We start from the raw sequence: 24,351 nt of genomic DNA, 5'->3' as shown, positions 1-24,351 counted from the left end.
ACATTTCTAATCTTGATATTTCTTATAATTGTTTAAGTAAATGTATAGATCTAAACCCTTAAGTTAGAAACTTTCGATTAAGCTTGGCCACAGTCGAGCCAATTTGCTCCTACTTTGTCCAGATATAACTTGTGCAGAGACCTAGAACCGGAGTCCAACTTGAAATACTTAAGCCAACCAGAGCAACAACAATAATATCTAATATGTTTTTACCTAAAAATAATGTATATACCGAAAAAACATTGTTTTTAGTTTCACGCTAAAATATTAGGTGTAAGGGGAGGGGGTCAGTGTAAACTTTGTTATTGCTTTATTCCCTTAATGGCAGAAAACTTTCCTACAACCGTATACTTCCAAAAAAGTACAAAATTTCAGATGTGTGAAGTTGGCGGCCCAGCGGTCTAGCGGTGTGCAGTTGGTGGCCGGCGACCCAGCGGCTGGCGGCGTGAAGTTGGCGGCCGGGCGGCCCAGCGTCTGGCGGCGTGAAGTTGGCGGCCGGGCGGCCAAGCGGCTGGCGGCCAAAAATTTTAATGTTGCAGAAATGTTATTTAAACAATAAAACGGCATTTAATGAAGTTCTAAAGACAATTCTTATTATTTAAAGGATATATAAAAAGAAAAAATCACTTTTAGATATTTTTTATTTTATCATTTTTTGTGAATATTTTGCTGTATGCTGATTATAAAGATCAACTTGTTCGTATGTAGGTGCGTATTAAAACACAGCTTAAATTACAGCTGTGATAATATTGGAGTTTAGAAATTAGCTGTACTGTCCTAGGATGATAACTTTAGCCTTTGTTTACATAACAAAGACCAATAACAATGCGAAAAAATAGGTTAGGCAGATCAATGCTACAAGCTATAAAAATGAAAATAAAACTACAAGTTATCATAATTATGTCTTGTAGAGCAACCGTGTCAGTAATGTTTTACCCGTACAGGCAGAAGTTCGACTACTTCAGAAGATCGATTACACTGCGATCAAAAAATACAAAAAGAAAATAGAATAGAAATAAAAAAATAAATATATACTATAAAATAAATATTATAAGAAGAAAACAAAAAGGAAAACGAAGACACTTCTTTTTACCTCAGAAAACAGTCAATTGTTCAAAAAAACATGTTTGACCGGTTTTTTTTTTCATATACATACATGAATATGAGATCGAATATTTTATTACACTGCGATCAAAAAATACAAAAAGAAAATAGAATAGAAATAAAAAAAATAAATATATACTATAAAATAAATATTATAAGAAGAAAACAAAAAGGAAAACGAAAAATAAATTAATAATAATGATAAAAACAGAGCAAAAAGAAAAAACTGTGGTTATAAAATGGCACTACGTGGGGTTCGAACCTATGAGTACAAAACACTAAAAGTGCCAATAACTTCGATCTACCGGCAGAGCCAAAACGGTCATACACAAACGATACTGTAAGAATAATGCTATTATGGATGTTCCCGGATCATTCCGGACGTTGCCGGCAAAGTTACGGATGTACTCCGGTTGTTCCCGGTCGTACCCCGGTCGTTCCCGGATCACCCTGGACGCCTTCCGGGGCTCTGCCGGTATGTAAGTGAGACTGTAGCTTTACTTATAAATGTAAACTATAACTATAATGCTTATTCGGTGTACATTTTTTTCAATGATGTCTTATGGAAATTTCACACACATAGAAAGCCAAGTGAGAATAAGAACAGTATCAAAGAACCATAAGTGTTCTTTACTTAGTTTTTGAATTATCTACCTCTGTAATATTTAAAATACTTATCCCGAGAACATTTTTAATAGTTATAAGGGAAATTAATTAAAACTTAACCCATGAAAAGGATTAATGAGGGGGGGGGGTGCGTTTCGTACAAAAACTACCAGTCTTCCTTGCCTATTTTTTAATTATGTCCCCAAAAAATTTGGGAAACATACTGTTCGCCGTCTGTCCGTCCGTGCCATTTAATAGAAGTAGGGGCCAAGTAACTATAAACAGAACAAAAGAGAACAATAGAGTTCATTCCGTAACAATAGAATAAGGGGCCATGGCCCTCTTTTAAACAAAAGAAAATAAGAAAAGAAATGGCTTCTTAGTCCATTTAATTGGAACATCTGTCCGTCCGGTCGTCCGTCCGTCCGCATTAAGCTTGTCCGGCCTTCACAGGTCAAACTACTGGTTGGATTTCAAGAGTGATCAGTACCATCCCTAGTTGTGCATATTTCTGGCACATTCCGCTTCGCTGCACAAAATGGCCGTCAGAGCTAAAAATAGAAATATCTTGTCCGGCCTACACAGGTCAAACTACAGGTTGGATTTCAACCAAACTTTACAGGAGTGATCAGTACCATTCCTAGTTGTGCACATAACCGGCACGTTCCACTTTGCTTCACAAAATGGCCACGCCACCAGAGCTTAAAATGTAAAAATCTTGTCCGGCTTTCAAATGTCAAATTGCTATACATCGCCGGCATGTTCCCCTTCGTTGCACTCGTTGCGCTTAGCTTAAAATAGAAAAATCTTGTCCGACCTTCACCGTAGGGATTTCAACCAAACTTTACAGGAGTGACCATACATAGTTTTGGGAGACATATGTTTTTGCAACAAAAACCCTTCTAGTTTTTCCCTACGTGAGAGTGTGAAATATGTATAACCTTTATGTTGTCTCAACTTCAGACAGTTTTATAGACTAGTCAAAGGAAGTGCAGGTTTAAGGAACCATTACTATTCATAGAGACCATAGAGAAGTGAGTTATCAAAGATCTACCACCCAACCTTGCGTTATTTCCTTATACAGCCTAGTGTCTTCTCTATTTGGTAGGGAAATATATTGGCTGATACTTTTACATTGGTAGAAGAATTGGTGACATGGACCAAGGTAATGAGAATATTAAAATAAATTTTTACACTTTTGCTTAATAAGCCTTTTTAGCTTGACTTTTAAAAAAATTGATTTCATGTCGGCGTTTCCGCTGCCGTTGCCGTCTTGATCATGATATTTTAAGTTCTTGGTGTATTGTCTTCATACTTGGCTTCAACAATCCTTGCTTTAAGGCTTTAAGTAGACCAGACGAACATTGACCTTCATTCATAAATGACCCTGAATTTCAAATTTGCTTTGTTTTCTTTTCCTATTTTTGGTATTTGTGGCTATTACTTTGTTATTTATAGATGAAGTAACTTCTAATGAACACACAACATCTTCTATGTCAGGACCATCTTGTGTTTAAAACTCAAATTGACCTTGACTCATGTATGACCTGACATTGAAGCCAAGTTTTTTTTTTTAATTTCACTGATCATTGCGCATGCTATAATTGGCTGTAACTTTGTTATTAATCAATGGATAATTTTCATACTTGGACAAAACAACCTTTTGGACAAGACATCTTTAAAGGTTGCACTGAGATTGCCCTTAGGCTTTAAGTGACCTTGACCGTCAAGGTCAAATTATTGAATTTTAGTTGTCATTATTTTGATATTTAAGTACGTATCTTATTCATATGTGGACAAAACAGCCCTTGTGACCAAACACACATGTAGAGTAATTTAGATATGACCTTCACCTTTGAACAAAAACAACAAGTGTGATTAAACAAACCTATTAAAATTAATTAAATGATAATTTATTTTTGTCTTTAAGTTTCTTTTTAAGGATTTGTTAAAACCGTTTATTTGTTTGCCCTTAGAAAAGTAAAAAAAAAGTCGATTGTTTCCCCGCCCTGCGGTGGCTCTTGTTTACAGACCGATGTCTTTCATTTAGTAGGGAGACACTTTCAGTTGTTCTCTAACTTGGGTTGAGTTAGGGATCACTAACGTCAAGATCACTGGAGCTAAGAAAAGATGTTTATAGTTTTGTACTTACAGCATTCATTGAAAAATGTGCATTGATTACATTGATAAATATACAGGTTCTGGTATTTAAAAGATATTATTGGCTTATATAAGTTTATACGTTACATTAAAGCAATATTTCTGCATGCTTTATTACTTACCTAAGGTGTTGTACCAAGATAGGTACATAGTTTCGTTGACCATTCTCGTATTATCTTTTACTGTATGTATTATCTTTTTAATATGTTGTTAAAACTTCGTCAAAATTTAAAACAAAACCCAGTATTTGCTCATTATTTAAAAGTATCAAACATACTAGTATTGCTTTTCTATTAGACTGCTATTTTTCGCATAAGCGGAATCGGCAAATGTGTTGGAGAAAGGTAAGAATTCCTTACATGCCTGTGTCATATACACACGAGTAGTTCACAAACAAGTGATATGACATATTAAATACTCACTTTTCAAGACTTTAAAGCCGCAAAATTTCTACATTTTAAAAGGTACAATTCAAATGAAAAAACCTAACATGTCAAAATGTTAAGATTGATCAAAATGAGTGTTTTGACTTAAATGTCATTAATTGACGAGATGAGTCTAAAGAACAACATAAAGAGCCATTCAAATTATCAAAAATGAGTTTTTAAAATATATTTTTATCTTTTATATAACGCGAAATTTCTTATTAACATCATAATATGAAATTATGTACCTCCACATAAAGTCCCGTTTTTATCATATTTATAACATTTCTACAACTGTCTGCTTGGTCGCAAGAGACAAGAAAGCTTTCTATCTAAACGTTAGTTTTCTTTCTTTTATATATATATTAAATAAGATATGTCTTTAAAAGTGACTTAGCAGTCGTTTTCCAATTCTTTTCCAAACTTTTACAAGATTAAAATTTTAGGCCGGTAGCCAACTTCACAAAAATGATTAAATGAAAAAGTTATCTGAAAGTGATTTTTTCTTATTATATAACTTTTAAATATCAAGAATAGTCTTAAGAACTTCATAAGGTCCCTTTTTATCATATTTATAACATTTCTACAACTGTACAATTTTCTGGCTGCCAGGTCGCTAGAGTAAAAAAAATCTGTTTTGTTTCTTTTATATAACTGTTAAATGATAAGATATGTCTTTAAGAGTTAATTAAGAGTCGTTTTTCAATTCTTTTCCAAACTTTTACAACATTGAAATTCTGGGCCGCCAGGCCGCCAACGTCACTAAAAATGATAAAATAATATTCTCAAAGTGATTTTTTTCTTTTTATATATCCTTTAAATAATAAGAAATGTCTTTAGAACTTCATTAAATGCCGTTTTATAGTTTGAATAACATTTTTGCGACATTAAATTTTTTGACCGCTGGCCGCTGACTTCACAAAAAAATGATAAAATAAAAAAAAATCTCAAAGTGATTTTTTATTTTAATTAACCCATTACTTCATGAGCATTTTGTGAAAAATGGCTGTTTTCATTGAAAAGTCTCCCGTTACAAGTTCAAATTGCTATAATACTATAAAAACTGCTTCAACACTAATCAAACTTGGCACAAATGTTGACTGGACCATTGCCCTTGCAACAACATGCTCAGGCTTAAATTTGCTGTTACCATGGCAACGAGGGGACATCTCAAAATTGCCAAAAATCACTATTTTGCGTTGATTTTTTCCATCAAAATTGATTTCAAAGTGCTGCAACTTCTCAATGGATTGAGATAGAGTCAAATGCTTTTCAGCGTTGGTTACACGTTACCTTATGATCAATCTGGGGTCATTTATAGCCTCTCACAAGTCCAAAATATTTTCTTGGCGATGAGGGGGACTCCGCCCCCTTCATAAAATGCCGTTTTATTGTTTAAATAACATTTCTGCAACATTTAAATTTTTTGCCGCCAGCCGCTGGGCCGCCCGGCCGCCAATATCACGCCGCCAGCCGCTGGGCCACCCGGTCGCCAACTTCACGCCGCCAGCCCATGGGCCGCCGGCCGCCAACTTCACGCCGCTAAGCCGCTGAGCCGCCAACTTCACACATCTCAAAATTTCAAATTAGGGAAGGGTGTTATTTGGGGCCCGAAGTCTATACATTTATCCCTGTGATGCTTCTATTTATTTTAACCCATGCTTTAGGTCTCTTTGTTCTCAACATTATCACATTTAAAATATATTACAGTGTCTTAAATCATGTCAAAATATCTTATTATTTTCATAAACATGTGTGAATGAAGACTTAATTATCTATTCTCATTAACATATTGTCATTGGAGTAAGATACTTTTCTATTCAATAAGAACATTTTTATAAAGGTTGGCTACTGGGAACATGGAAAAGGGTTAAAAGACATCGTCCTGATGTCTGATAGAGAAACTGAAGAAGAGAAACCACGTAACAGAACGAGGATTGTCACCACAATAAAAGTAAGTCAATTCAATTGTATTTCATTATATTGATTGTTCATTCTTATATAGATGGAGTAGAAGTTTCTTTCTTGGGAATTACATATGTATGTACTTAAATATTTTCTCGTGAAATTTATTGCTCCTTATTATATGATCTAAATATAGCTGCAATCTCATTGGTCCAAACAGTAGTCAACAGAACTTTTTATAAAATCATATTTACTGGGTGTAGTATCATATTTACTGGCTGAATTGGATTTTCCCAGTCTAAAAATAGATTGAGACTCATATTCAATGATCATACACCGTAGACTGTTAATTACACGTGTTAATTAAAAAAATAATTGTTGCTTTTTTTTCTTTATGGCATATTTCTCGATTAAAATATCAATACTTTACTATTATACTTAAGGGTTACACCGCAATAATGAGTATAAACTTGAATTATTTTTGTATGCGCAGCGTTCGCGTAGTCGTTGCACGTCTAACACGTGCGTCTTTCTTCCCGCGCTTCAACGAGGCAAAATTTTGTACATGTATAATTATAAGGTTGCACTTTTGTGATTTTTTTTAATTTCTTAGCCTATTCATATAATAAAACAATTATTGACTAGTGAACCATTGAATATGATGTGATATTCACCGGCAGAAAGTCATATTGACCTCGGCTATCGCCTCGGTCAATATGTCATCTGCCGGTGAATATCACATCATATTCAATGGCTCACTAGTCAATAATTGTATAATATTTCATAAGTATATAAAAATTAAAATTGATATTATATAAATAACACCTCAGTAAAATTAATATATCATCCCGGGGGAAATACTGTTGCCCGAGGCTTAGCCGAGGGTTATAGTATTTTGACGAGGGCTGATATCGCAAACCCATGTGTTATTTCTGAAAATCTCACCTAAATCTAACTGTAACAAATTGAACCAAGAGTAACAATAACTCAACTTTGCTAACCTTGCAAGTTGTAAGTGAACTTGAGAAGCTATTTTTCTTTTATTCTTTAAGGAAATGATGGTATCTACCAGTCATAAACATACAAAAGGCTGTGTTTCATTTGGAAATTAAAACACATACCTAATTAAACGGTTATGATCTGTAAAATTTGATCATACTGTATCCAGAATATTCTTCACATGTATTTTTACAATGTGCATTTACGATATTACGATGGTATCCTACTTCTGTCGCAAGTATGACATTTAGACCTCTTGATTTTTCGACCTCTTAGGATATTAAGATGACTTCTAGACCCCTTTTTACATGACTTTTCGACCCATAGTAAGTAAGACATTTCGACCCCTTTATCAATGGTTGTACTTTAGAAGGCCAGTAAGATATTTTGTAAATGATTTAAGGCAGATAGCAAATATTTTAATTATATTCATTGCAAGATCCGAAAAAGTGAAAAAGCAATAAATTAACATTGTTTTAATTAGTTTAATGTTTTGTTACATAGCTGTAATAATGTACATTGCATATATTTTTTCAAAGCTGGGATATAATTTATATTAAATTAGGTCCCTCTTAATCTCTTTATCTAAATCGTGGTGTGTATTTGAATACGCATGCCAAAAACAACAGTCGTGTGTCGTTGATGATTAAATGAACGAAAGAACGAACGAACAAATTTATTTCACATAAACTTTACAGTTTCTAGTGACTAGCCACTACATTTTACAAATTAACATATAGGTGTACATAGAACATACAATTGTGACATATATCAATTATGTATACTAAAAGGATTAGGATATAATAATATGATAAATTAAAATGATCTAATATTTATGGTGATGGACAATACATGTAACCATGTTTGTTTTATATCATGTCATATATCATCAGAAGTAATAAGAAACATCATAGTATCAATTCGTTTCGCGAAAATTTATAATAGTATGTTTTGCGTTATAAATTATTTAATTTTAAATCAGCATAATATTAATAATACATTATTTTGCTTGCTTTATGCTTTTCATGTCATTTAATATTCTACAAACAATTCGATTGATGTAAAAAGATACCAAATGTTTCTATTTGTTTCATATGCAAAATATAATGCCATATAAAAAGTATAAGTTTTAATTAAAACACTGAGCACTCGTTGGATTACTATCATATAATATGCATTTTCGTAATAACATTAACTTTATTTTTTTCTTTAATGAATGTAGCATAATATGAAAATTCGCTCGATAAAAGCGATTGCTTTTCTTTCTGTTGATGATTTTTTTAAATACTCATTCTAATCCATCGTTTGCTCACACTCTTATACACACAATTTTGTTATATACAATCTTCTTTGTTATAAATTATATATTTCTGAAAAATGCATTTAGGATGTGCTTTATACAATCTATAAATTTTTACATCTTTGTCATTAACAAGCATCATATTTACAAATGATATATTACAAACAATTAAATGTACATCAGTTGTTGGATCGTAATAATCTACTCGTACGTATTTCTAGTGATTCATGTATAAATTTTGCTAACATGACAATATTTGACTTGTTTTTAGATGACAACAATTGTGTAAATTTAAACATAGTTGGCTTTGTTGATATACTTTAGTCTAATAGAATGATATGCCGGGCAATTAAAAACAAAATGGAACTCGTCTTCTATTTCACAACCATTACATATTTGACATACTTAATCTATGTAATAGATATACCATTGCTGCGTTGACGATTTCTGGGTTTGCGTAAATTATACCATAATCACGTGACCTTTCTTATGCCTTGACCTCACGAGACGAAGTCGAGTGAGGTTGCATAAGAAAGGTCACGTGATTATGGTATAATTTACGCAAACCAAGAAATCGCCAACGCACCAATGGTGTATTGGTTTAACCTATAGCTCCGCCCAGAAACACTTACTCCTTCGATGTTAATTTGCATAGCAGAAATGACGTAAAATGAGCTGTCAATCAAAACAACACGACGCTACTGTTTTAACCTATTGCTCCGCCCAGAAAAACTGAAAATTATACCATAGTCTGGGTATGGTATAATTTACGGTTATTGGAAATTATACTTGGAAGAATTTTACATAAGCGCTGAAGAGCTATAGGTTAATTCTCCCATATCTGCCGGTCTGGATTCTTAGACTATGTGCGGATATACGCAACTTTGTCAATCCGATCCGTAAGTTACGAGATGCGATATTGTTTAAATATGGTTCCATTTTTAATGTATCTTTTACATATTTATACAAATTTAAAACCTCCATATTGTTGATACTAGTTCGCCATTCTTGTGTAAATTCGTCTATCAAACGTTGCTTAAACATACTAAGAAACGCATAATCGATAGGAAGGCTTACATTTCTAGTGCTTATAACTTCATTCCATTTATATAAAAATCCATATTTAGACAATAGAGTTTTTACATTTGTAAACCAATTGGATTTACCATTTAAACAATCAATTAAGTCCGACTCAACTATAGCCTTTATAATAACATTTTCACTATGGCATAACTTAAGCCAGTATTAAACTATACTGACATATCTATTTATGTACAAGGGATATCTCCCTAACTTTCCATCAACAGCAGTATTACATAACGACTGTCTCACTCCAAATAATGTCTTACAAAATTTAATATGTAAAGTTTCTAATTGTTTTGATTTCACAAAACCCCATATTTCACATCCATAGTTTATTGTAGACTTAACAAACGAATCAAATAGTTGTAAGGCTACTTTCGGCAGCGTATCGTGTTTCTTTAAATTTGCTATGAGTGAACTCATTGCTTTCAGACCTTTACCATACAAATTTTGGGTATTTAATGAAAAATTTCCTGTATAGTTAAAAGTAACACCTAAATAGTTAAAATCATTAACATTTTCAAAAATACATGAATTTTCACCGTATAACCACTTTTCCCTATTTCTCAAGCCTCCCCGCTTTCTAAATACCATACATTTTGATTTCTGTAGTCCCCAAGTATTACAATACTCATATAATTTAGTTAGTGACGATTGCAAATCAGACGGATTTGTTGCTAGAATAACCATGTCGTCAGCGAATAGTAGTAATATGATTCATAACTCATTTAGAGTAAGCCCACAGTTTACTCTATCTTGCAAGTAGAGCTCAAGATCTTCAATAAACAAGGAGAACATAATCGGGGAAATTATCTCCCCTTGACGTAATCCCATTGCGATGTCGAAAAAATCAGAATAATTCATGTTATCACATGAACGTATACACGACTTCACAGATTGATACATATTTCTAATAATGCGTAGAATTTTGCCGTTTAAACCCATATTATAAAGCTTATACCAAAGAGAATTTCTACAAATAGAGTCAAAACAGCGTTTCATATCAATAAAACAACAATACAAACGTTTGTTTTCGTTAATAAACTTCTGTATCAATGAGTTCAACACAAACACTGCATCAATAGTGGACCGGCCTTTGCGGAGCCCAAATTGAGCGTCAGATACAATATTATTGTTTTCGGACCACTTATTTATACGCTCATTTAAAATCAATGTAAATAGTTTTCCTAAATTGCTTAACAAAGTAATTCCTCTGTAATTTGTGACGTCATCTTTATCGTCCTTTTTATGTAATGGTATTATGATGCCTTTTGTCCACGCAGCTGGGAAGTAACCAGTATTTAAAATTTTATTAAACAATACAGTTATGTAACCGGACAAAATATCACATGCTTCTATAAAGTTATAAAGTACTCATTTAGCAACTGGTCCTCACCAGCCGCTTTATGTTTGTTTAAACGTTTGATTGCATTGGGGGGGGGGGCAATACACAGTTTTCAAGGCTTCTCGGCAAACAACTGACTGGGCCACAATCAAAACCTCACACACAAGTCTGTAATCACACACCTGAAATAAATGCATTTCATATTTAACATATACATATGTATCGCACAGCAAACAATTAAAAATACATGTCCACCTTCTAGTTTTCTGGCACATAGCCCTGTGTTTTTCATTGTTTTGGTCGCGAAATTCAACGACAAATAGAGCGGATTATCCCTATTCGCAAAATACAACAATATGTTAACGTCAAAAAATTAAATCACAAGCTATAGTGTTTCTTCCTTCTTAAACAATGCACAATCTGAAAATAACATCTAAACAGGGTGCCATCCACCTACTTTTTTCACTATTCTAAGTCTTCTGCATACCCTTTAAATTATAGAGCTGATTCACCGGCTAGCTCCAAAAACGACACATTCGCATCCGACAGGTACTCTCTCCAAATGCAAGGGTCAACGCCACTAAATTCAATTTTACTAAATAACTGAACATTGAAACTTGAAATATAGTAACTCTAAACATTAAGAACCTCAAATATCCACTTCAATTTCAAAACTGTCTCTTATTTGTAAATTTGACCCTGGCCAATTCGAAACTAAACGACCGAAACTGTGTACTGCCTCCTTGCGAACTTCTGTAAAAGTAATTTGTTCGTCTAATTCCGGATATACAGGTATAACTTTATCAAAATCATGGTTGACATTGAAATTGTCAGCATCTGTATGAATATTAGCATTGACGTCAGAATACATGTTTTCAAAAAACGTTTTAAACTCATCAACATGGATATTATTGGCACTTTTAGGTTGCTTATTTTTGAAATACCTCCAAAATTCACGAGGTTTACATTTTTTAAGATTTTCAAAGTCTCTCGTTAATTTTAGATTATAGGATCTACATTTTCTTTTTAACAATTTTTATTTGTTTGGGTCGTCAGACCAAACAAATAATGGTAGCGAAATTTCACACTCTAATGCTGTTAATTGCAAATGCCGAAAGTAGTCCGCTTTTTTGAAGCGGTTAATTCCCTTTATATGTAACACTAAGGCCGAAAAATTCAGGGGAGATCACTGCGTAAATATGGTCACATGACAGGCGCATTAATTTTCAAGCAAAATAATTCCCGAATGGTCGAAGATTTCTAATATTGTGTTATTCTTTATAGATATACATGCTTATAGTAAGCGCCATGAGTTAAACAACTGCTAGCGTCGTTACAAACCCTAATTTAGAATAATATGGTTTTCTTCAGACCGTTGAGATATCAATACACCGTGACCGAGGGGTTTGCGCGCTCGCTTAGGAAGCGAGAGGTCTGGAGTTCAAATCCCAGTTGAGGCAACTCATTTTTTTTCAAATTGTTTAAGTCAAATAAACATTGGATTGAATATCAGTGTTGCAATTAGTCTTATAGCCAATCTACTACAATTAAAACGCTTGAAAGCATTGGTGGCAGTGGCACTATACAAAAACAAATTGTTTTATAATCTCACAACCTTCACATTTCTGACATTCTGAGACACAAACAAATTCAGCGCCTTTTGTGCTTTGATTTATATATTTTCTTACATCGACATAACTCTATTCTATTTTCTTTACTGTGTGTTCTATTAAACTGGTATAATGCGTTTTTATATGTTATTTTTGCAATTTTTCAATCATTATCGAACCATTTAGAACTGTCGTCTTTGCTATTATTCACAAACTGTTGTCCTGTATAAACGGTTCTCCGAAAAAGAGGGTCTGCAATGTTACGTATAATGTTTGTAAAAGAGTTCACCATACTGTTTACGGAAGCTTGATCCTCTCCCGACTCGTCTAACAAATTATCAAAGTTTAACAGATTGCTTATCAGGCCTGCGCGATATGTTTCCTTTTCTTCATTACGCCATTTTATGTATTCTGTTCGAGAAGTGTAATTGACTTTCTGTAACGGTAATGAACACCTGTGGAAAACACCCTGTCAATTATAAATTGTTGTTGTGCTGCTGCATTTCATTATCGCATGGTTTGGAACTTTTCCTTTGTTCTTACTAACCCATTATACTGAATCAATTCTAACCAATTTTGGCATAAAGCATTTGTAGGTGAAGGAGAAAAGTTGTGAATATTATGGTCTCTGACCCCTGGGGCCTGAGGGGTGAGGCTAAAATCTAAAAATTAATGCAATCTTTAAAAGTCTTCTTCTTTACTCCTGGGCATCAAGCAGTCAAACTGTTGGCATGATTATAATAAGCAAAATTGTGAAATTCATGGCCCCTGGGTCAGTGGTTCAGGTGCTAGGGCGGGCTCTGTTGAATATAAAGTGAAAGTATAAAAATATCCTCCCCCCCCCCTTTTTAGGAAACAAAGGAAATGCATAGTAATGATGAGATCGGATGTTCCAAAATTTCATGGCCCCAGGGTCAGGGATTCTGTTGTTGTTGTTTTTAAGGGGGGCTCTAATACTTATGTAGTGAAAATACATAATTTTTTGAAAATCTTCTCCTCTGCTCCTGGGTATAAAGTAAATAATTAAATACATAGTTATGATGAAATCTATAGCCCCTGGGATGTGGGCAGGTCCCAGGGTGGGGCTTACTTGGTCGTATATAGTAAATATATTTTTATTACTACATTGTAATGAGGCAGTTAAGCCGTTTGCATAATTATACTCCCGCAAACGAAGTATATTGCAAGCTTATACTATGAAGACCTTGGCTGGTATTGCATTTGTACCCCAAGAGGTCAAGGTCACCATTACTAAAATAGATAAATGGTTCCTGGACAATAAATATAGTTAAAAATGATATATTGTAAATAATACTTGGTATCAAGCAAGCTTGCTTGGTATTGCATTCGGACCCCATTGGGTCAAAGTCACTGTTATTAAAAAAAGAAAAATGGTTTTTAGACAATAACTAGAGTTAAGAATGAGATACTGTAATCAAACTCTGTATATAGTAAGCTAATATGAAGACCAATGTTTTGCTGATGATGTTGTTGTTGTTGTTTTTTTTTGTTGTTCTTTTTGCCTTTGGACCCCATTTGGTGTAGGTCACCGTTACTTAAAATAGAAAAAATAGTTTTCCGGACTATAATTACATGAGATATAGTAATCAAACTTGTATTTAGCAAGCTTATATGCAGACCCCCCCCCCGGGTCGGTTTGCTTTTATACCCCCTGGGATCAAGGGTCACTGTTACTAAAATAGAAAAATGGTTTCTTGAAGGATAACTTTAGTTAAGAGTTCTTGGAGGATATAATTAGTTAAGAATTATTTGTACACAGTTAAAGCTTTATGAATTATAAGTTGAATTAATATTTTGCTTCAGGCCACTTAAATTTCCAAAAAGTCAAGGTTGCTGGAGGGGGTATTAATCACCTAGATACATGTATAATAATTAAAAAGAAGTTAGTTTTTGTGGAATGCATGACACCTTTGTTTTTAGGGTTAAGGCCACCCAAGGGAGAGGATATAAGTTGAACAATATATTATCATGCGTAATATTATATAAAGACAATGTATTGAAACTAAAATATTTATGTGATTTTGATGTTTTTAAAAATGAATTAAAATTATTTGCGCAAAAAAGAAAACATTAATAATCTGCACTCAGGTGACCTTTTAGGTCTATAGATGTGTTTCTTATTATAATATTTTCTACGCTAAAACTACCCATTTTGCATATGTTCGTAATAAATTTTATCGAGTCAAGTCACTTAAATAACTGTTTACCTCAGTTCCATAAAACCCTGATCGGATTAATTTAAGCTGCAATTTATAAATATGTAAAAATATTTTGCCGTCGACCTTAAAACCAAGCATTATACAGTTTCTTTAACGTTTTCTTAACAGTATTGTTGTAAATCTGTTTCAATATTGCTCAGAAATTATGATTTTAAAGGTAACTCTTAAAGATTCTGTATTTTGTAGTTACTTGACTTCAGTGAAATTTTATATATGTATATAATTATGCTTCTAAAACAATTTTCAGACATCGAAAAATATGTAAAATATGTACTGCAACTATGTGTTCACATTACATGTAATCATTAAAATGTATGAATTTATTTCTTATTGAAAAAGTTGGCTTTATATGAAATAAATTCTAATTACCTCCCAGCTCTGTCGTGAAGGATAGAGTTATGTCGCCAAGAAGATAGCTCTATGGATAACGAACAAAGTATCTGATTGTTTGTTTATTTTTCACGGCACACAAATTTGATAAAAAAATATTATACTAATGTAGGCCTAATAATGTAACATGCATAACATGACGTGCCGTAAAAATGTAAAGAATAAATTATACACAAAAAATCAGATATTTTATCAATTTTGTAAGTCCCAAAAAGCATTATTTGAAAAGATATTACCAACCTGTCCCTTGCACTTAATTTGTATTTAATTCTAATATATGAATGAAATATAACCTGTATTTGTTCATGTTCTGATGACCTAAAGGCGGAGTTCCTCATATAAACAGAATGTGTTCACTTTAAACTTATTACCCAAAATCAACTTATGTTGTGTCCGCTTATTTATGTGATAGTTATTACAGGAATGCTCTGGAATTGAACCACATATTACAGTAGGTTTTTGCCTGATCATTTATTGTCTTTTTAATCGGCTGATATTAAAACTATTGAAACATGTCCAATTTTACATAATACCAGACCAAAAAAAATAAACATATATATGAACATTTTAAAAATCCAATTTGGAGTCCATGTTCATTAAAAATTATTCTTTTCTTCCATCGATAAAGATATCCATAATGGTAAAAACACTAATATACGGTAAAAAAGAACCACGTTTTCATTAACGCACATGTAGTAGTACGTCTTTACAGTATTATTGTATAATGCAATCGACATCACGTCAAAAAAAATGTTGTTTTTTGTTGGGTTTTTTTTTTCGTTTTCCGTGAAATATGGAAAATATATATCTCGATTCCAATAGAAACACTTAAAAATACTTGTTTAAAAGTTACGCAGCAAAGATGACGATAAACGTGAACTCACTCAATGTTCGCGTAGCAGTTAACGTCTGACGTACTTCTTTACGTACTTGATTCTCACGCGTTTCAATGAATACAACCAACAATTGTTGGGTTTTTTTTAAATTATCTTATTATCTTATTGTACTGAATGGTTTTTATCACACACCCGTGCCGATTTTGCGACTCCGTAAAAATGGTATTGCACGGCCGTGCATATATTTTGACATGACGTCATTAGCGTTATACAAAACATAGTGTAAAGACGCGCTTAATAGTAGCGTTATACTTTAGGCGCGTCAATGAAAAATGACTCTTTTTCACTTTAAACGGTCTTTATTTTTGGTATGTAATAAAAAGAATATTAAATTCGTATAAGTTCAATACTGAATTTATTGAACTCGTTGAATAAAATAATATTATGCGAGCCTCTGGCGAGCATGATATAATTTTATTCAACTCGTGCAATAAATTCAGTATTGAACTTACACTCATTCAATATCCTCTATATATCTCACTTAGACGTAAGCTTCACGCTCGTGAAAAAATTGCAACGTTTTACTTGTTTCACTTAAAACAATTATATAGAGGATATTGAATGAGTGTAAGTTCAATACTGAATTAATTGCACGAGTTGAATAAAATTATATTATGCGAGCCTTTGGCGAGCATAATATTATTTTATTCAACGAGTGCAATAAATTCAGTAATAAACTTACACGAATTTAATATTCTATTTATCACATACCCAAAATAAAGACCGTTTTAAGTGAAATAAGAGTCATTTTTCATTGACGCGCCTATAATATAACGCTAACATTTAGCGCGTCTTTACACTATGTTTGTATAACGCTAATGACGTCACGTCAAAATATATGCACGGCCGTGCAATACCATATTTACGGAGTCGCAAAATCGGCACGGGTGTGTGATAAATTCCTTTATGTAACTACAGCTTTTTTAATTCTACGTTACAGAACGAACCATTTGTACAGTTAAAGAAAACGGACAACGGTAAACCTTGGATTGGCAATGAACGTTTTGAGGGTTACTGTATAGATATGATGAAGAAAGTTGGTGAACTTGCAAACATAACTTACACCTTAAAACTCGTCAATGATTCTGAATATGGATCAAAAGAAAACGGTTCTTGGAACGGACTAATTGGCGAATTGATGACAGGGGTGTGTGCTTTATTTCGTTTAGTACTAAAATCCATGAGAAATGACTACATGGATAATGATAAATAATAAGATAACGTTTACAAAACACGTATTTTATACTATGATTGTTTATGTAAAAAGATTTTAATGCAACAAACAGAATTCAATTTTGGACATAATTAAATAATGTTCGTGTGTTTTATGTTTCAGGAAGCTGACATCGCATTAGCAAGTCTAACTATAACACATCAGCGAGAGGAAGCTGTTTATTTCACTAAACCTTACATGAATACAGGGATCTCTATCATGATAAAGAAACCAGAAAGAGAAAAACCAGGAGTCTTCTCATTTATGGACCCATTGTCATTACAAGTTTGGGGTCTTATCATTGGTGGATTTTTTGCAGTCAGTTTTATACTTTATATGGTTGGGCGATTTAGTCCGTATGAGTGGCAGGATGAAGACACGGATGCAGATACCGCCCCTTCTGATACTTTCTCTTTTATAAATACTTTATGGTTCTCGTTGGGTGCTCTTATGCAGCAGGGCCCTGATATCTTCCCAAGGTGCGACAAACTAAGTTATTATGTAGCTAGCATAAAGTTCTTCTTTTTATCTTTGGGTCGATATCAGCTTCTGGATGCATGGCATTCCTCAATTATCACATAGTTTCTCGTTTTACTATTTTAGGAATTCCAGATTTTCTTTTACTGATAGAGAATTTTAATTGGTTACTTGTGTTCAAATATCGTGTTGTTGTTAATGCATTTGTAACGTTCAGACATTGATGCTATCTAGTGTATCCTTCAACATACATGAAAATGTTTTTGTTTTTATCAAGGCTTTCTTATTCATTTTTAAATGCTTTGTTTTGTTGGCATTTAAGATACTTTAAATGTCATGTGAGGGCTGGGAGTCTCTTTGTACCTTCAGGTACATGCCGACACTTGAGTATAACTTGAGTATAACCACCGATTGCATTATGATGTAATTTGATGTTTGCATGGATTATCTTAATGAATTATGTAAAATTAATGACATCAATTATGTAAAATGGTTACATCGATTTTTCAGTCGTTTTTAATTTAGATGATACTTGCCAAAGTAATTTAAGTATCAAATATATGGTTATGTAATTAGTATGTATTCTATTACTTTAAAAGCGGTATATTGCAGATGTCTTTTTATATTTAAACCGAAATTATACAAAATAAGTTCTCTTCCCCAATAGAAGCTACTTTTAGCGCTGAGGTTAAAATGACATTATACCCATCCAATGATAGATAGTGAGTAAACAGATGAAAGTCAGAATAAGTTTTTATTTTGCCACAAATTCTTTAAATCTAATAGATCTAATTTACTTTGCATAAACAATAAATAATGCAAGGATCCAAGCAAAATTTCTGTAAATATCCATTAAAGTCCTGTAACGTTTAGATTATAAACAAGAGCTGTCACAGGAGACAGCGAAGCTCGACTAATAAAATATTGGACGCAGTAAGGAGGACAAAACTATGAAAGAAAAATCAATTATGTATAATTATGTATTAAGTTATAGTAAAAAAATAACATTAGTTAACATAAATTCCAAGATCAAGGGGAATAATTCTAGAAATAGTCACGCTAGAGTTATGAACCTTGTCACACATGTGTGTAATGATAAGAAATATATATTTGAAGTTTGAAGTAGATACCTTAAAAAGTAAAGAAGTTATAATATTTCTTAAAGAAAATCCTAAGTTCAAAGAGAGATAAATCTGTAAATATTGCTTCAAGAGTTATGAACATTGTTACATAAAATGTAATTGATGATAAGGAATAAGTATTTGAAGTTTGAGAAAGATTCCTTTAAAACTAAAAAAGTTATAGAAAAGTTATAGTAAAAAATAACATTTTTCCAGTAAAAAAATCTTATGTTTATGGGGAGATAATTCTTGCAATATTGGTGCTATAGAGTTATGAACCTTGTCACATAAGATGTGGATGATAATAAGGTACATATATTTGAAGTATGAAGTTGATCCCTTTAGAAATAAATAACAGTAAAAAATAATATTTTTTAAGGAAAATTCTAACTTCAAGGGGAGATAAATCTGAAAATATTGGTGCTTGAGTTATGAACTTTATCACATAAGATGGGGATGGTGATAAGGTACATATATTTGAAGCCTTAGGTTGATCCCTTAAGAAATAAAGAAGTAACAGTAAAAATAGTATTTTTTTAGGAAAATTCTAAGTTCAAGGGGAGATAAATCTGAAAATATTGGTGCTAGAGTTATGAACATTGTCACTTAAGGTAGGGATGATGATAAGGTACATATATTTGAAGTATGAGGTTGATCCCTTAAGAAATAAATAAGTAACAGTAAAAAATAGTATTTTTTAAGGAAAATTCTAAGTTTAAGGGGAGATTAATCTGAAAATATTGGTTCTAGAGTTATGAACCTTGTCACATAAAATGTGGTTGATGATAAGGAACATATATTTGAAGTTGATACCTTAAGAAATAACAAAGTTATAGTGAAAAATATTTTACTGCACCAAAACTATAATCTTAAATCTTGACACGGACGCCGACGCCGGGGCGAGTAGGACAGCTCTCCATATACTTCGTATAGTCGAGCTAAAAAGAGTGTGGCAGTCTTTTTATTCTTAAGGCAGCTTAAACATTTTCCTATATCAACTGTTGGTCAAACACCATTTTAACAGTCAAACTTTTGAAATTTAAAGACAATTCAGCTGAACGTGACTTTAAAAATATGAGCATAATGTCACTTTAAACCAATTAGTTTTTTGCACTATTGTAACAACTTTTAAATGCTTTATTTCATATCACTTCTTTTCTTTTTTAGATCGGGAAGAAGAACGCCGTGGTTTTTAAAATAATGAAATAATCCAAAATAATATTTAGTTCGAATAGTTTCACATTGAACTCTATCTGATGTTATTTAATTATTGTAATGAATCTTATTGATATTATCTTCACTTCAGGTCGCTTTCAGGCCGAGTTCTCGCAAGTGCCTGGTGGTTTTTCACATTAATAACCATATCATCATATACAGCCAATCTTGCAGCTTTTCTCACATTTGAAAAATTAACAACGCCTATCAACTCTGTAGATGACTTAGTAAAACAATCTAATCTTAAGTATGGTATACAGAAATCTGGCGCCACTTATCAATTTTTTGAGGTAGGTATATTTGTTATGAGTTGACTCCTCCAAATATAAAACTATCAACCTATTGTATCATAGTTTGGGGACCTTTCTGTTGAAAATGTGTCAGAGTTATATCGTATACATATACGTGCATAGTGCGTTAACTGTAGTGCAAGTATCAGTTACCCGCACTCCAGAGCATGCCCGTTGATTAGCTCATATTTGCTAGGGTTTACTATTTGTGACGGCAGACGGCATCTGAAGATGCTCGTTCATTGGTTACTTTTTCTGGGGTGTCATATTTTGACAACAGGCAGCGTGTTTTTATATCTGACTATGATACAAAAGAGAAAGAACATCAAAACACTCGGCAATCTGATTAATAATCGGGGGCTACGCCCCCTCATAGATAGCCTCGTGTTTCGATGCTCTTTCTATTACTTACTATTTGAAATATAATTAAGTCTTGCAATACACGTATTATTTCTATATCTATTTTAAAGTATTTTTCAATATTATGCAGACATTATTGTCATGTTAACAACTACTCCATATCTTAATTGACTAATATTATACAATGAAATATTTCCAATTAAAGAGTTCAAGAGTACCTATATACAGACAGATGTTTACTGTCATGGAAGATGCTATTCCTTCTGTATATGTTGACTCACCGGAGGAAGGCTGGAAACGTGTCATAAATGAAAGACACACATATGCCTTCCTTCTAGAGTCGTCAAGCAACAATTTCTACAACCAAAGAAAACCTTGCAAGACTATGAAAGTTGGGCGCAATTTAGACCAGAAAGGATACGGATTAGCCATGCCTAAATATTCAGATTTAACGTAAGTCATTTTTGTATATTAAACGTCAAAATTCATGATATTTCTGTTCCATTGTTAAATTGTTAATAATTTTGTGTACTAGACATACAACTGTCAAGAATTTTTAGGTAAACCCGTTTTCTCTTTTTCACAATAAAATGCTATTAGATTCAATTTTGAAAAGGAATATGAATGCAACAAAAAAGTTTCATTTATAGCTATTTAATAGTACCATATTTTTCCTGCAGAAGTAAACTCAATATAGCAGTGTTGGAGCTGAGAGAAAAGGGGTTTCTTCACAAATTAGAAGAAAAATGGTGGTACAGTAAAGGAGAATGTGGAAATGCTGATGGTTCGGTAAAACATGCACTTTATAGATACAATTTAAATAAATTGTTTGTTTACCACCCTTTACTACTTGATGCAATGTCTTATATTTTCTTAAAAGTTCAATGAATAAGAATGTTTAGGCATTTCATAATTTATAATGTATCTACCTAATGTTTACCTTTATATTTAACAGGACAAAGGAAAGAATGCTCTCAATCTAAGTAATGTGTCAGGAATATTCCATATTCTTATTGGAGGACTTGTTTTGGCTATGATCATCTCATTATCACAAATTGCATTCCATGCAAAAATCAAAGCTAATTACCCAAAGGTAAATTATGTCTGATGATATAAAAGTACAAAGTAGTGTCTTTGACTTATCCAAATTTGATTAAAAGTTGTTTTTCTCAAGTTAAGGAAAAGGTCGATGTAACCGTATTTTTCTTGTAAAGTGGTTTCATAGCACTACATTAATATAGGAATAATGAATGCACCTTTTGTGCATTGACATCTTCAGAAGTACGAAGACGCAAGTAAAGCCCGAGCGCACAGTGTCAGTGGATCAATAAGTCTGAAGCATTCTGCAAATGTAAATGCACGAAAAAAGGTGCCTTAGCGCCCGTCTTATATGGTAATTGCGCGTTATGATATTTCTTTTTCGTTTAAAGAAAACGGTTCCGTCATGTTTTTCACTGCTTGTGAAATTTCATTTAACAGTTATGTTATGATGCTGGAACTACTGTGCCCGTCTTTGCAGTCAACTTTTTATACATGGTGTCCTCACGGCTCGTGCTTGCGTGATTTTGTCCGTAAACGTGTGTTCTTCTCCTTTAATGTGCAATTTACCTGCTTGCGCAGATTTTATACAAGAATATCTAATCTTACTGTTTTTATACGTTATTGTTTTTATTATGTTTTCACTAATACCATAAATGATCACTATCTAGGATGTGTTAGCCGTGAACAGCAGATTAAGTAACCACAATCATGACTATCCCAGTGTGCGATACACACATCCTATGGCAAAACGAGTTATTATTGATACTCCCCCTGTGATCACCTGCACAACGAGTAATGGCGGGGTAAACAGTTGCTTTTTAATTTTCTGATTTATTTGTCGGAATAATTTTTCAGAAATACATTTACTCAGTTTACATTATGCAATGTCTTCATTAAGAGGATTGGTCTACATTAGGCACGTTTTCTATAAGTATTTCAAATGTATAAAATAAACTAAATGTTGACAAAACAATAGAAATGTATCATTTTGATTTTGGATATTACTTGAAAAATATGATAATAATGTTCTTAGTGATATGATGAAAAATAATATTTTGTTCTACCTGCTGTAATGTATACATGTAGATATATGTAATATCTGACGATGTATCTCGCATTTGCAAACAACATCCATTTAATTATATATTTGTTACGTTGTTTGTTTTAATGTCTGGTAATAAATAATATCAACGTAATTACTTATTGTATACATACCGGTACATTATAGATCAGTTAACTTTAAATCGACTACAGTATTCTCATGATTTTCGATTCGTTCAATAGCAGCTTGAAGAAACTTTAATTATCAAAATGAAATTAACATTTTTTAATTAAGTTCAAAAGTGATTAATCTCATACTTTTCATGATAATAACTCAATAACATTCCTAAATTGCATGAGTAATACTTGAAGTTCAATTTCAGGAACCGCATTTAATCGAATTTGAAGATGACAATCATGGAGACAAAATAATTTCACTAGATGATGACATCACGTGACGTGCGCCTCGGCTGTGGATATTTAAATCTATTTGGAGCACACAGACAAAGGAATAAACACTTTTATCAAACGAGTAAGAGAAAGTTGTGCAGAATCTACAAAAGATTAGTTAACAAGTGTACTTAAGAAATTGAAAACATTTCTCGGCAATTTCATTCATGGGCTGTTTAAGACGTACTTAATTTTAAGAAATGTGACTCCTGGTAAACACACTTTCTTTTCAAAATTACACAAAACATTTTTCATCCAATAATGATAAAACAGTATCACAAATACCTGCTATAGAAATTCAAAATTACACAAAACATTTTTCATCCAATAATGATAAAACAGTATCACAAATAACTATCATTTGTCAGTAGCTTTACTTGGAGAACTAATGAGTACGTCAGTAGGAAGAACTAATGAGTACGTCAGTAGGAAGATGCATTTGTCAGTAGCTTCACTTGGAGAACTAATGAGTACGTCAGTAGGAAGAACTAATGAGTACGTCAGTAGGAAGATGCATTTGTCAGTAGCTTCACTTGGAGAACTAATGAGTACGTCAATAGAAAGATGCATTTGTCAGTAGCTTCACTTGGAGAACTAATGAGTACGTCAGTAGAAACATGCATTTGTCAGTAGCTTCACTTGGAGAACTAATGAGTACGTCAGTAGAAAGATGCATTTGTCAGTAGCTTCACTTGGAGAACTAATGAGTACGTCAATAGAAACATGCATTTGTCAGTAGCTTCACTTGGAGAACTAATGAGTACGCCAGTAGAAACATGCATTTGTCAGTAGCTTCACTTGGAGAACTAATGAGTACGCCAGTAGAAAGATGCATTTTTAGAAGTGACTTTTTATGATGGCAAGCTGTCCGCCCTCGATCGTTCTTCGTTGTCCAGAATTTCTTTAAAGACCATCTTAACTTCATGGTTGTTGATTTTGACCAAACTTTATCCTTCTATAGCAGTTATTTAAATGGTTCCAGTCTGATGCATACATGTACACATTACCTAAAAATAGACTTAAAGTCGAATTTGTTTTAAAGTTTTCCCTCAGAAACTACAATGTTCAGAGCTGAGATAT

The 24,351-nt window shown here is 32.9% G+C and overlaps 1 protein-coding gene across 2 annotated transcripts in view; it reads left to right on the top strand.

Annotated features, from left to right (window-relative positions):
• LOC132738599 (glutamate receptor 4-like) overlaps positions 1 to 23,674 on the top strand; it is a 79,379-nt gene extending 55,705 nt beyond the window's left edge. For both annotated transcript variants that reach the window (XM_060726138.1, XM_060726137.1), the window contains 9 exons: positions 6,139 to 6,249; positions 17,004 to 17,210; positions 17,400 to 17,755; positions 20,181 to 20,379; positions 20,945 to 21,192; positions 21,420 to 21,528; positions 21,695 to 21,832; positions 22,449 to 22,583; positions 23,205 to 23,674. In XM_060726138.1, the coding sequence (XP_060582121.1) occupies positions 6,139 to 6,249; positions 17,004 to 17,210; positions 17,400 to 17,755; positions 20,181 to 20,379; positions 20,945 to 21,192; positions 21,420 to 21,528; positions 21,695 to 21,832; positions 22,449 to 22,583; positions 23,205 to 23,279 (1,578 nt within the window). In that variant the 3' untranslated portion in view covers positions 23,280 to 23,674. The remainder of the gene's footprint in view (positions 1 to 6,138; positions 6,250 to 17,003; positions 17,211 to 17,399; positions 17,756 to 20,180; positions 20,380 to 20,944; positions 21,193 to 21,419; positions 21,529 to 21,694; positions 21,833 to 22,448; positions 22,584 to 23,204) is intronic.
• Positions 23,675 to 24,351: the final 677 nt, after the last annotated feature.

The sequence above is a fragment of the Ruditapes philippinarum genome, unplaced genomic scaffold (genome assembly GCF_026571515.1).
Source record: "Ruditapes philippinarum isolate M1 unplaced genomic scaffold, ASM2657151v2 ctg1664_1_1_1_1, whole genome shotgun sequence".
In the NCBI taxonomy this organism is placed as follows: domain Eukaryota; kingdom Metazoa; phylum Mollusca; class Bivalvia; order Venerida; family Veneridae; genus Ruditapes; species Ruditapes philippinarum.
The sequence above is the reverse complement of the archived record's forward strand: the minus strand, read 5'-3'. Positions and strand labels throughout refer to the sequence as shown.